The sequence below is a fragment of the Pongo pygmaeus genome, chromosome 16 (assembly GCF_028885625.2).
Source record: "Pongo pygmaeus isolate AG05252 chromosome 16, NHGRI_mPonPyg2-v2.0_pri, whole genome shotgun sequence".
Lineage (NCBI taxonomy): Eukaryota > Metazoa > Chordata > Mammalia > Primates > Hominidae > Pongo > Pongo pygmaeus.
Genome location: NC_072389.2, coordinates 77,941,754 through 77,955,744, shown reverse-complemented (window position 1 = coordinate 77,955,744; position 13,991 = coordinate 77,941,754). Strand labels below are relative to the sequence as shown.

The following is a 13,991-nucleotide window of genomic DNA, read 5'->3' as shown; positions in this document are numbered from 1 at the left end:
TATATAGGCATCCCCAATGTGAAATAAGCACATCATGGAGAATGGGGTTATTCATACCCTCAATCATTTATCCTTTGAGTTATAAACAATCCAGTTACACTCTTTTAAGTTCTTTTAAAATATACAATTATTATTGACTATAGTCACCCTATTGTGTTCTCCAATAGTACGTCTTATTCAGGCTACTTTTTTTGTACCCATTAACCACCCCCATCTCAAAAAAAAAAATAAAGAGAAATGGGGTTTCCTCGTATTACCCATGCTGGTCTTGAACTCCTGGGCTCAAGTGATCCTCCCATCTTGGCCTCTCACAGTGCTGGAATTGCAGGTGCGAGCCACCATCCCCAGCCTGTAATCCATTTTTAATTAAGTTTGTGTATGCTGTGAGGTAGGGGATCATAGTTCATTTTTCCCACATAGGGATATCTATTTTCTTCATCACCTTTTATTGAAAATAACTTGCTTTCCCCACCAAATTAAATTGGTGTCTTTGTTGAAATGGAGTAATAATCAAATGGCTCTTTTCCTGGACCCTCTATTCCGTTCCATCTATTTGACTGCCATTATGCCAAAACCCCACTCTAGTGTATAGTAAGGGGGGATATTTTGGAAGATCAACAAATTTATCTTGTGTAATTTACTTTTATGTATGCATAAGAATATTTGGTTTAAAAATCTGGTTAAGTCTAAAAGAGCTCTTTCAGTAATAATTAAATAACTGAATCCCTGTAATCCACCATGCTCGGCCCCATTAGTAATTTTTATAGCGTCTTTATTTGGATCTAGCTCTTTCATCTTGTGTAACTCTTTTAAGTAAATGACTCCTCCCTTCTGGTACAGGTAGAATATCACATAAAAGGGTGCCTTGGCATGTGCTCAGTCCTGAAATTCTACTTTGATCTACTGCTCTTATCTTTGAAACTGCTCCAAACACTCCCCCAAATTATTGATCCTGTGGGCCTGATTATGAACTTGGCTCTTATGACAATACTTCTCAAATCCTGTACCTTTGGTAAAATCTCTCCTGACTGGCAGAGTACCCAGACACTTAATTAATGCTGATGAAAATTAAGATTTAAGCAAAGAAGAAATTAGTGTAAGAATGCAAGCCTTAGGATCTGAAACTTGATGACTGCGGGATCTAATTTCTGCTTCTTTTGCTACACGCTCTGTTTTCGAATAATCAACTTTCAAAGACAAATTGCTTGATGAATCTGTGTATTGTCAGACTGTTTCTTTGATTTCCCATCAAAGCCATGTATGTGTAACTAGTAATTAGGTACCTACATCGGAATATAAATTATCATTATTTCAGTACCCTTTATTTTATTTGTTTTTGAGAAAGGGTTTCACTATACTGCCCAGGCTAAACTTGAACTCGTTGGTTCAAGTGATCCTGCCGCCTTAGCCTCCTGAATAGCTGGGAGTAGCTGGGACTACAGGGATGTGTTATCATGCCCAGTGAAAGCCCTCTATTTTTAAAAGTTCATTTTCCTGATCTTTACATGTATTTTAATACTAAAATTAAATTTTAAAATTAAAAAAAGTACCTACTAACCAAATAATGCCACCCAATAACAATAGCATTATTTGTATCATGTTCTGGTAATATAGTGGTGAACAAGGAAGACAGGATCTCTGATAACGGTGGAATTCTCCTTGATCACTTCTCAAGCCTCTCTTACGGATACCCACTATTTCTTGGATCTACAGCTCTCTTCCTTCCCAACTTCTGTAGTTCAGTCTCTCATTATTCTCTACCTCCAATAAAAAGGGGCCTCCTAACTGGTTTCTTATGCAACTACTCAACATGATATTTCTAAAATGCAGATCTTTCGGGATGATTTTCAATTGCTCAGAGAATAAATTATTCGACTTCCTACGTAAGGCCCTGCAGGACCAGGTCCCTGTCATTATCTCTGAGCACTCTCCATCTTGCACCCAAAGCCCCATCAATATCTTACTGCTTTCAGTAAATACACACTGGGGTATGTGGGGTTTTGTCTGGGGAAAGGGGATATGAGTTGTAACTATGAGATTTATAGTCAATCTTGAAGGGAAGAGCTCATACTAGAGGCAATGGAATGCCTCAAGCTGGCTCTGAAAGTACACATTTTTTCCAGTCATAAGTAGATCACATTTTTGTGATCTTGTGATCCTCTCTCTAGCAGAGCCGTGCAGACTACCTACTTCCGGCCCTTTCTTGCCCCACGAAATTTCACATCACAACGACTTGTGGTTTTAATCCTCCGTTTTTCTGCTTCTGAAGTTACTTCAGCCTGGGATGTCCTTTACCTCCCCGTAGGCCTGGCGAGCTGCATCACAAGATTCAGCCTAGAGCCATATGGGAAACTTTCTTCTCCAGGTCGCCCTGCGTCCTCGCCTCCCCACCCCGTTCTTCTCGAGTCGGGTGAGCTGTCTAGTTCCATCACAGCCGGCACGGCCGCAGGGGTGGCCGGTTATTTACTGCTCTACTGGGCCCGTGAGCCGTCTGGGGAGCCGAGCAGTTGCCGACGCCCGACACAATCCGCTGCACGCAGCAGGAGCCTCACGTCCAGGCCGGAAGTGAAAGGGCAGGGTGTGGGTCCTCCCGGGGTCGCAGGCGCAGAGCTGCCTTTGGTCACGTGATTCGCCGATAAGTCACGGGGGCGCCGCTCACCTGACCAGGGTCTCACGTGGCCAGCCCCCTCCGAGAGGGGAGACCGGCTGGCCATGGCAAGCTCCAGGCTTTGGTTTTCGCTGCTGCTGGCGGCAGCGTTGGCAGGACGGGCGACGGCCCTCTGGCCCTGGCCTCAGAACATCCAAACCTCCGACCAGCGCTACGTCCTTTACCCGAACAACTTTCAATTCCAGTACGATGTCAGCTCGGCCGCGCAGCCCGGCTGCTCAGTCCTCGACGAGGCCTTCCAGCGCTATCGTGACCTGCTTTTCGGTTCCGGGTCTTGGCCCCGTCCTTACCTTACAGGTGAGTCGAACTTGTCCCGCCCTGTTCCTGGGCTCTGAGAGAGCCTGCCTGGGGACAGTTCCCCCAGGGCTCCAGAGACGCCCTCTGGGCTTTTGTCCAGCCCTTTGATCACAGGCACTCCACTTCCTCCTCGAGCTGTATTAGGTTTTCATCCAAAGATAACTACTATAGGACTACGGTTCAATCAGGAGATTAATTTATGGAAAATACTGTGCCAGCAGAAATCTAAGGTGATCCTTCTGACCGTGTTCAAGCAACCCAGGGTCGTAGTGAGACTGTGACCAAGGGCTGGGTAGAGGAGACCAGAGAAAACACTCAAAATTGGGGAGACATAATACAAGAACTATGCAAAGTTACATACAAGTTTCTGGCACATAGAATGTTTGGCGGGCGGATCACGAGGTCAGGAATTCGAGACCAGCCTGGCCAACATAGTGAAACCCCGTCTCTACCAAAAACACAAAAAATTAGCCAGGCCTGGCGGCGCGCGCCTGTAGTCCCAGCTACTCGGGATGCTGAGGCAAGAGAATCGGTTGAACCCAGGAGGCGGAGGTTGTGGTGAGCCGAGATCGCGCCACTGCACTCCAGCCTGGGCAACAGAGCGAGACTCTCTCAAAAAAAACAACCCACCCCCAAACAAAACAAAACAAAAAAATTGTAAACTGTGGAAGAAATCATAGAACATAAGGAAATGAGTTTCCAGCGGCCACTTGGAATGGGGTGGTAGATGTAATTAGCCGGGACTGAAAAGAAGGTATTCCAGGCAGGAAGAAGGGCTTGAGCAGAGGCACAAAGAGTTATGATTGAGCTCAAAGTTCAGGTCTAGTGGATGTGATGAGTGGGGGCTGGGGATTGAGGAGGGATGAGAGTGTGGAAAATGTGGGGTTGAAAAGTCAAGAGCGCTTTAGACATTGGTTTGACATAAAATGGAAGGGGCTAACACTTTTCTTTTAGGCAGCTATGTAATCAGTACTGAAAATTGTATTTGAGGGTAATTATTCCACAGCACATTTATAAGTCGAGCCAACAATGTAAAGGAATACAGTTCTGCTGCATGGGTTCAAAATTTAGAAGTTTCTTGATAATCTCCTGGAATCTACTCTTTGGTTATATTGTATAGATGTTATGGGGGTGGGAGCCACATTTACGGTTAAGTCTTATAGTAATATCATTTTATATGATGTTTCAAGTGTGTTTAAATTACTTTCACAAAAGTTATCATTTGATATATAGAATTAAAAGCATTTGATTAAACAGATGACCCTTAGAGAGTGACATTTGATTTAGGGAAAGAAACACAATCTCAGCATCAGGGTAGTCCTTAACTGGTAAAATGCATTAAGCTGGATAGGATAAGAGGCCTGCTGTTGAGTGTGGTAGATCACATTTTCCTCTGATTCCTTCATGACAGATAATAGAGTGCCTTACACAAGATTGGCACTCAGAATATGTTGATTTTGGTTATAGAAGAGTTCGAGCCTGGTTTATGGGAAAAAAAAAAATCCGTCTAACTGGTATGTGTCAATCCCAGTGCTGGGCACTCTGAAGGTTACAAGAAAAAAGTCTTAAGACCTAGGCTTAGGCTCTATACTTCAATTGCGGACATGTGAAAATATGAAACAGAGGTACATAGTGAATTATAAGATGCTCAAAAGCTTTATAGGTTGTTTACTACTACTGTATACATGAGAATAATTCCTTTCCTTTTTTTTTTTTTTTTTTGAGACGGAGTCTCGCTTTATCACTCAGCCTACACTGAGGCTGAGTGCAGTGATACGATCTTGGCTCACTGCAACCTCCGCCTCCTAGGTTCAAGCGATTCTCCTGCCTCAGCCTCCCAAGTAGGTGAGACTACAGGTGCTTGCCACCATGCCCAGCTAATTTTTGTATTTTTAGTAGAGATGGGGTTTCACCATGTTGGCCAGGCTGGTCTCAAACTCCTGGCCTCAAGTGATCCACCCGCCTCGGCCTCCCAAAGTGCTGAGATTACAGGCATGAGCCACCGCACCATACCTAATTCCTATACTTCTAAATTAGGCCTTCACCTCCATTGCTATAGCACCATAGTTTAATCAAGTAGATAGAAATGGAGACGTTGTAAGATAATGGAATACTATAAATTCCCTAACAAAAGAGATTTAGAGCCAGATAAATTCAATAAGATGTTTATTTCCATATATTACCTTCCTGTAAGTTCATTAGCTTTATTAGTTGAGGGTTCTTGTCCATTGAGAGAAAATGAAAACTGGGTTGGGTGAACATTACCAAAGACTTAAAAGTAACTTCTTTCTCTATTGTTCTTCCCATGGAGTCTTCCCTTTGGAATGTAGTTTCCTGTGGAGGCTTTTAGATGACTTTGAGCTAAAATCCTAGTTCTGCAGAAACAAGGATGAAGCAATAGCATGGGAAACAAATAGAGGGAGAGCAATACCAACAAGGCTGAAGCCAGAATACATTCCTTTATGAGTCTGATTTTAGTAAAGAAGGCAACATATGCAGGTTAAATCTTAACTAACAGATTTCCATCCTCTTCCTCCAAACAACTTATTTGTAGGCTCTGGGCCAGTAGGTTTTGTTTGTTTGTTTGTTTTTGTTTTTTTGAGACAGAGTCTTGCTTAGTCACCCAGGCTGGAGTGCAGTGGCACAATCTTGGCTCACTGCAACCTCTGCCTCCTAGTCTCAAGCAATTCTCCCACCTTAGCCTCCTGAGTAGCTGGGACCACAGGAGCATGCCACCACACCTGGCTAATTTTTGTATTTTCTGTAGATGGCATTTCGCCATGTTGCCCAAGCTGGTCTCCAATTCCTGAGCTCAAGTGATCCCCCTGCCTTGGCCTACCAAAGTCCTGGGATTACAGGGTGGAATGAGCCACCCTGACTGGCCCAGTGTTTTTCCTAATGCAATACAACTTCTGGTTTTTATCTGAACCTGAAACTAAGAATTTATACTCCCTTTTCTGAAAAACAAGTCTGGTATTGAGGTTCAGTTCTATTTTGAATTCACCTTCAAGGGTTAGTCCCACCAGTTGCTAAATGGTCTGTGAAAGTATTTAGTATTTGCCACCTTTCTTTGTCATTGAGAGGTGTTTCTACCAATTGGAGGGTGTGTGTTGCATGTTGTCGAACCTGTTAAATAGACTTATTTTAGGAACTAGATACTTGAATGAATCTAGTTCCCTGTTTGATTATTAAGCCACATCCTGTTTGCAAAGCAAAGATGTGATTTTTTGGAATTTGGAATGGCACCCATCTAATGTTGCTCCAGACATTTACTAAGCATGGTGTGGAGCATGGTGCTTGATGGAGCTGATAAAGTCCAAATTTTTCCAAGTAAAGTGGCTAAGTCTAATTCTGCCATTAGACTGCATTTTTTTTTTTTTTGAGATGGAGTCTTGCTCTGTTGCCCAGGCTGGAATGCAGTGGTGTGATTTTGACTCACTGCAACCTCCACCTCCTGGGTTCAAGTGATTATCCTGCCTCAGCCTCACAAGTAGCTGGGATTTCAGGCACCCACCACCATGCCTGGCTAATTTTTTATTTTTTAGTAGAGACGGAGTTTAGTAGCAATGGGGTTTCACCATGTTGGCCAGGCTGGTCTTGAACTCCTGGCTTTATGTGATCTGCCCACCTCGGGATTACAGGTGTGAGCCACTGCGCCCGGCCATGACTGCATTCATCTTTGCTTTTCCTGAAACTGGTTGATAGAAGCCATAGTATATCATAGATATTATAAGGTTCCCATCCTGGTCTGATGTTCACCTGCACATCCCTATGAGTTGCTGAGGATGCCATTGTCCTTGAACAGAATAATCCTGCCCCCCTTCTCCAGCCCTTTTATTCTGGAATGGAAGTAAGATTATTATGTAAGAATCTGTATCCTTCTGCAGCCATTATCAGTATTTGATTTGCTCATCCTCAGATATTAAAGAAGTGACTAAGTTAATAAATAGCATAGTTCATTATAATCTGGATCTCCTAAAATACCTTCTTTGGCCATTTCTTCTGTATCTGGAACGTTGTAGATATGTAGTAATTATTTGTAAAATATATTAATGTTAAAGAGCTACTTTGTGTAAACATTTATAAGAAGGCTTTATGGGTTTGGGTTTTGTTTTCTTTTTTTTTTTTTTTTTTTCTTTTAGAGACAGGGTCTTATTTTGTCACCCAGGCTGGAGTGCAGTGGCACAAACACAGCCCACTGCAGCCTCGAGCTCCGAGGCTCAAGCTGTCCTCCCATCTCAGCCTCCTGAGTAGCTGGGACTACAGGTGCATAGCTAATTTTTGTAGAGATGGAGTACCACCATGTTGCCCCAGCTGGTCTCGAACCCCTGGGCTCAACCACTCTGCCTGCTTCAGCCACCCAAAGTGTTGGGATTACAGGTCTGAGAAGATCATCCAAAAGATATGATTTGCAGGTTTTCATTGAGGATTACCTTTCCTTTCAGGTTTCCAATTTGGGGTGTAAGTGTGTGATTCCAGGCAAAGGATAATCACACTATGCTGCTTATTGTGTGATCCCAACTCGTGCTGCTCTTAACTCAGCATGCAGTGGGAGATGCATTGGGATTGCATCTAGGAGGGAAACAGATAAGATCAGGCAGCTGGGCTGGGGAGAAAGAATAATGCCGATTAGTTCTCTCCACTTTAATTGGGCTAGTGACTAACTATACTTTAACCTTTCCCACAGCAAACACAAGGCATATTCCTGCCAAAGATGGTTGCCACTAAATTTATTGTTTTAAAAGCAAAGAGGAAGAAAACAACATGGGAAGAAGGTTTTGTAGTGGAATTACTTTTCTCATGAAGGGGTTTGTGGAGAACGAGGGATCATAGGAGAAATACAGTGATGAATAAATTGTCTTTAGAAAGAAGGTGATGGCAGAAGCACAGTTTTTAGTTGAAGGGCAAAATAAATGTCATATTTCATTTTGAATCCCAGGGCCTAGATTAGCTTGGCCTGCAGTCTTCCACCAGCCTCTCTTCTCACAGCCCTGTTTTTTTCTTTCTTTTTTTTTTAAGAAACAGGTCTTTCTCTGTCATTCAGACTGGAGTGCAGTGGTGTGATCACGGCTTACAGCAACCTCGAACTCCAGGACTCAAGCAGTCTTCCCGCTTCACTCATGAGTAGCTAGGACTACAGACGCATGCCACCGCACCCAGCTAATTTTTTTATTTTTTGCATTTTATGGAGATGGGGGTCTTACTGTGTTGCCCAGGCTGGTCTTGAACCCCTGGCTTCAAGCGATCCTCTTGTCTCCGCCTCCCCGAGTGCTGACATTACAGGTGTGAGCCACCATTTATTACCTAAAGCATGATACTTTTCTAGTATCCCTGTATAGTACTGAGTCCAGGAAGCTAAACTTGATCAAGGTGTATGTGGGTAGCCTGGGCCTGGTTTATGAAAAATTTGAGTTTTATTTCTGTGAGCTGTAGGTGTTCCCCTGCCTTGGATATTCTGTTTGAACACAGTATACATTGGAGGACTCAGGGTCTGGAACATGATTTATTCAGGAGTCAGCCAAGAAAGTGTTTATTAACCCCTTAACTATGTGCCTTCAGACTAATTGCCTAATTTCCAAGCTGTTGCTGCTACTTCCTTCTTTTTTTTTTTTTTTTTTTTTAACTCTGCCTGCCTTCCAGACATTTCTGAGGATAACAAGAAAATAGTTATGAATGTTTTTTCAGTCTTTGAAGGAGGGTATAATAGTGGAAAGAACTTGGTGATTTTAAAAATAAAACAATAAAAATTAAAAGTCCGAGCCCCAGAGATGCCCTTCCTTCCATTTCCTTCTACCCCAGTTCCTTACCTCCAAACAGGAGCGAGAAGCATAGCATTGGAAGGTTTTTGACAATGGATACCTTGTCGTTTTGTTGTTGTTTGTTTTTAACCTTCTCATGCTAGGGCATGTTGTCTGTTTCTTAGCCTGTTCAAGGCATAAGCCTCAATCCCTTTCCTGTTGTTGTATAGAGGGAAAGGAGTTTTACTGCCTTACCAGTACTTCTTTTAAGAAATAAAGCTGGGCATGATGTCTCATGCCTATAGTCCCAGCTACTCCGGAGGCTGAGGTGGGAGGATGGCTTAAGCTCAGGAGGTGGAGGTTGCAGTTAGCCAAGATCGTGTCATTGCACTCCAGCCTGGACAACAGAGCCAGACCTTGTCTCAAAAAAACAAACAAATAAACAAACAAAAACCTAGAAACAAAAACAAAAGAAAGGGATCACTCTCATGTTTCTCCAGTTTCCTAAATTTCTTCTACTGGTCCTGAAAATAAGTGATAAAATAGAGTCAATTTGCATCATCCTCAAGAGGTTCCATGACCTTTTTGGAGCCACTGACAACAAAGTCAGCTGAAGAAAGGTGGTTGGGTCTGTAGGGGTCAGAGAGGTGTATGGGTGAAGAGTTTTCTGTGGTGTGAGCTGTCTCAAGGTTTACATGTTTACAGTCCATTGTAGTACAGAAATGGATTATATTTTCTTCTGCATTCCTGGCTGTAATGAATAAAACCCATTATTGGGTCAGGAACTTGAGTCTTCTCTCTTCTTGTCCTTTGTTCCTGTTTCAAGCTGTGGCATTTGCTTAAGCTTCCTGGCCACACACTCAGCCCTGATCCCCAGCCAACTGCTGTATGCTATTGTTGTGTCCACATCTTGAGGCTGGTTAGGCTTGGGTGTGGTGTAGAGTTCCTTTCTGTGGAAGCGTATACTCAAATGCAGGATGTATGGGTGTTTGTCAGCTGTCATTAAGCAGCCTTCCCCTTCTTTTGTAAAGCTCTTGGGATTGAGGGGGTAAGAGAGATGCCTTACTAGATACACTGTGTTATGCATGAAAAGTTTAACTACTGTACTGTTTGTTCAACCTTGTCCTTGTTGTAACTAGGATTCCCCATTAGTGGCTTTGTTGTTTTGCCTGGAGCTGCAGTCCTAGGTTGGGGGAGATTCAGAGTTCTAAGGCCATGCCCCTTTTGTATTTTGAAGTGTCAGCCTGTTCATATACAGAATGGCATCTCACAGTAGTGAAGCCTTCAGTCTCCTATAAGAGGCTCATGAAAAACCCTTTAGGGAAGCTGCTCCTAGAGTGTGGCTTTGCCATAGGAGACCCTGCCCCAGGACTCCTCTGGCCAAATGAGAGAGTCGAGGTTTGCTGGGGCAAAACTGTCTTATTGGGAAAAGGGAAGTAGAACACGGAAGGAAACTAGCATTTATTGTCTGGCACTTGATGTATATTATTGCCCTTTAATCTTCATAACAGCTCTGTGAGGTCAGTGTTACCCCAGTCTTTGAGAATGGAGACATAGAGGCTAAGTAACATGCCCAGGGTTACACAGCTTGTAGGGATGGAGCAGAAATTCCAGTCATGCATAAATTTTGCTTTTGTCACTGTACAGTCTTGTAGTATACTCATACACGTCTTTGTCAATTCAGTTAGCAATTTGGAAAACTACTGGCCTCTGGCAGGATTAAGCTCTAATCACATCTTAGTGTTAATTACTTCAAATAGGTAGTAACTTCTAACATCTAGTTACTCATTAGCACTCAGCTTATGAATATTTTGATCCCTGGCCCATTGTTACCAGATTCCAGTAGCATTTCTTCCTTCCTCCCATCTATTCTTAGTACAAGTAGTATTTATTAAGTAACTTTAATTGTCAATAGTACTAGGTCCAAGGAATATTAAATTGAACTGCCCCGTCCTTAAAGAATTTACAGTTTCTGGAAGTGGGGATATAGACAGACAAGAGTGTGATATTTTTCTATGCTAACTGAAGCACAAGGTACTTTGGGAGTGCAGAAGAGGAACACCTGACCTAAGTGTGTGGGGGGAAAAGGAGAAGGTGCACATTGAAAAGGCTTTCCTAGAGAGCTGTTGAAGGAGATCTAAAAGTAGAAGTTGGTGGGGGTGAAGATAGTATTCCGCATAGAAAGAACTGTGTGTGGAAAAGGCCTACAGGCGAGAAGCCTTCATGCCATATTCAAGGAACTCAAGGTGTCTAGCTGAAGTACACAACTCTAGGGTGGATCAGCAAGTTCTGAAGCTAAAGAGGTGATAGATGGAAAGGTCATGAAATGGCCTAATAAGCCCTGGTAAGGAATGGAGCTTTATCCTAAGGTCAAAGAAGGCCAGTAAAGTCCAGTCAACAGGATAAGTGATGTGACTAAACTCTGGCTACATTGGGGCTTGCTGTAGAGTGGGATTAGAGGCAGGAAACCCAGTTAAAAGACTGCCAACAGTGGTCTAGATAAGAGAGAGTAGTGGCTGAAGTTGGGTTGATGGCTGTAAGGGCAGAGAAAACTAGAAAGACTGAAGAGAGATTTAGGAGGTGGCTGCTTGGAAGTGGGAGTTAGGTTGGAGGGAAAGGGTGCTGAGGATGACTCCCAGATTTCTGACTTAGCAGTTTGAATGTTGGCTCTCATTCACTTGTGCTGCCATTAACAAAGATAGGGAAAATAGTAGGAGAGGAAGGGAAGGAATAAAAGCTAAATTGGCCGGTCATGGTGGCTTACACCTGTAATCCCAGCACTTTGAGAGGCTGAGGTGGGTGGATTACCTGAGGTCGAGAGTTCGAGACCAGTCTGACCAACATGGAGAAACCCCATCTCTACTGAAAATATAAAATTAGCTGGGCATAGTGGCGCATTCCTGTAATCCCAGCTACTCTGGAGGCTGAGACAGGAGAATCGCTTGAATCCAGGAGGTGGAGGTTGCAGTGAGCCGAGATTGTGCCACTGCACTCCAGCCTGGGCAACAGGAGTGAAACTCCATCTCAAAAAACAAACAAACAAAAAAGCCAGTGAAATTAAGAGGTTCAGAGGTAGAGTGAGAATCATGAAAAGTAAATTTGATTTTGACATGTTGACTATGAGGTATCTAGCAAACAGTTAGCTATGTAGTACTAGAGCTTGGGAGAATGAGTTTGAACACTTCTGAGGAGAAGAAGGTCCAAAAGGCAACCACAGGAGAGTGGTTGAGGAGGAGGAGGATGTTGTTGGATGACTGCTAAGCCAGAACATGGGTTAGTTCTTCCTCTTGGGTGTTAAAATCATCTAGGATAATAGCCAGCCTTGGGGTGGAGAGGAATACTGGGCAACAGGATCCAAAGTATTAAGTAAATAAGATTGGGCGTGGTGGCTCACACCTGTAATCCCAGCACTTTGGGAGGCTGAGGCTGTTGGATCACTTGAGGTCAGGAGTTCGAGACCAGCTTGGCTAATGTGGTGAAACGCCGTCTAATTTGTAAAAATAGAAAAATTAGCCAGGTTGGTAGTGCACACCTGTAATCCCAGCTACTTAGGAGGCTGAGGTAGGAGGATCACTTGAGCCTGGGAGGCGGAGATTGCAGTGAGCCGAGATCGCACCACTGCACCCCAGCCTGGGCAACAGAGGAGGACTCCATCTCAAAAAAAAAAAAAAAAAATTAAGTGAATAAAGAAGTGATCAGGAAGCTACAGAGTGTTGTAACAAGGAGAGCTGGAGATTTAACAGCTGGATGACATGAACCACAGAAGAAAAGTGTTTTATTACTTGGTGGTGGTGGAATGGATGACCCAGAAGCGGCCCCATATCTCAACCCTATGATATGGGAAGTGGCTGCCTCTCAGAGCATGTTGTAGGGGAAGTGGTGTGTGGTATTCCTGGGGAGAGCCAGGCTTCAGTTAGGGAGGAAGTAGAAGAGGCTGAGTAATTAAATAACTACACAACAAGATCTCAGAGGGTTTACAAGGTGAATGATATGTAGTACACAGGTGGTCTGGCGGAGAAGAGGAAGCAACATGTATAAGAATAGAAGTGCAGGACCAGAAGTGAGCAAAGGGGGTTATATATTGGGCAAAGTGACAAAATATGGTAGAGATATGACATGGGGGATTTCCCTGACAATAAGATTACCAAGAAAATAGATTCCAGAGACAAGCAAGCATGTGTATATATGTGGGAATTTAATACATGATCAAAGAAGTATTTCTGATCAAATGTGAAAAGATGTATTAGTCAATAAATACCTAAGGATGACTGGTTATCCAATTGGGAAAAAAATAAATCCTTACCTCATGTCAAACTCAAAAGTAAATTCCAGGTAGATTAAAGATCTGAAGATAAAAGACCATAGAAGTGTTAGAAATGAAGGAAACTATTATTATAATTTTAGGGGTAGAGGAGGCCTTTCTAAATAAGCAAACAAAGAAACCATAAAGGAAAAGAGTCATAGCTTTGACTACATAAAAATTAAAGCAAAAGAAAGCATAAGGTTAAAAAATAAGGGATAAAATGAGGCAGATATTTGCAACAAGTCAATAAAAGAAAAGTAACTTTAAAAAGTAAAAAGAATGGCTGGGTGCGGTGGCTCACGCCTGTCGTCCCAGCACTTTGGGAGGCCAAGGTGGGCGGATCATGAGGTCAGGAGATCGAGACCATCCTGGCTAACATGGTGAAACCTCGTCTCTACTAAAAATAATAATAATAAAAAAAAATTAGCCGGGCACGGTGGCACGCGCCTGTGGTCCCAGCTACTCAGGAGGCTGAGGCAGGAGAATGGCATGAACCTGGGAGGCAGAGCTTGCAGTGAGCCGAGATCGTGCCATTGCACTCCAGCCTGGGTGACAGAGCGAGACTCCGTCTCAAAAAAAAGAGTAAAAAGAATTTGGCTAGTAAACACAAAGAAATGCTTGAGGCCAAGAGTTCAAGACCAGCCTGGGCAGCATAGTGAGACCCTGTCTCTTCAAAAAATAAAAATAAAAATTAGCCTGACATGCTGGTGCACGCCTGTAGTCTTAGCTGTTTGGGAGGCTGAGGCAGGCGGATCACTTGAGCCTAGGAGGTTGAGGCTGCAGTGAGTTATGATTGTGCCACTGCACTCCAGCCTGGGTGACAGAGCAAGACCCTGTCTCTAAAAAAAAAAAAAAAAATTAAATTAAAACTTAAAAAGAAATACAAATTGAAATGGAAACAATGTATATGTTTTTTTTAAATCCAGCTGGCGATAGTGAAAAAGAATTGAGATGGTCTAGTGTTGGAAAGATGTGGAGAGATGGG

The 13,991-nt window shown here is 43.1% G+C and overlaps 1 protein-coding gene across 3 annotated transcripts in view; it reads left to right on the top strand.

Moving 5' to 3' along the window:
- The first annotated feature begins 2,152 nt into the window (after positions 1-2,152).
- Positions 2,153-13,991, top strand: part of HEXA (hexosaminidase subunit alpha) — a 56,067-nt gene continuing 44,228 nt past the window's right edge. For 2 of the 3 annotated variants that reach the window (XM_054451516.2, XM_054451519.2), the window contains exon 1: positions 2,200-2,965. In XM_054451516.2, the coding sequence (XP_054307491.1) occupies positions 2,713-2,965 (253 nt within the window). In that variant the 5' untranslated portion in view covers positions 2,200-2,712. Of the gene's footprint in view, positions 2,966-13,991 lie in introns of all 3 variants that reach the window. The other variant, XM_054451518.2, reaches the window with a different exon arrangement.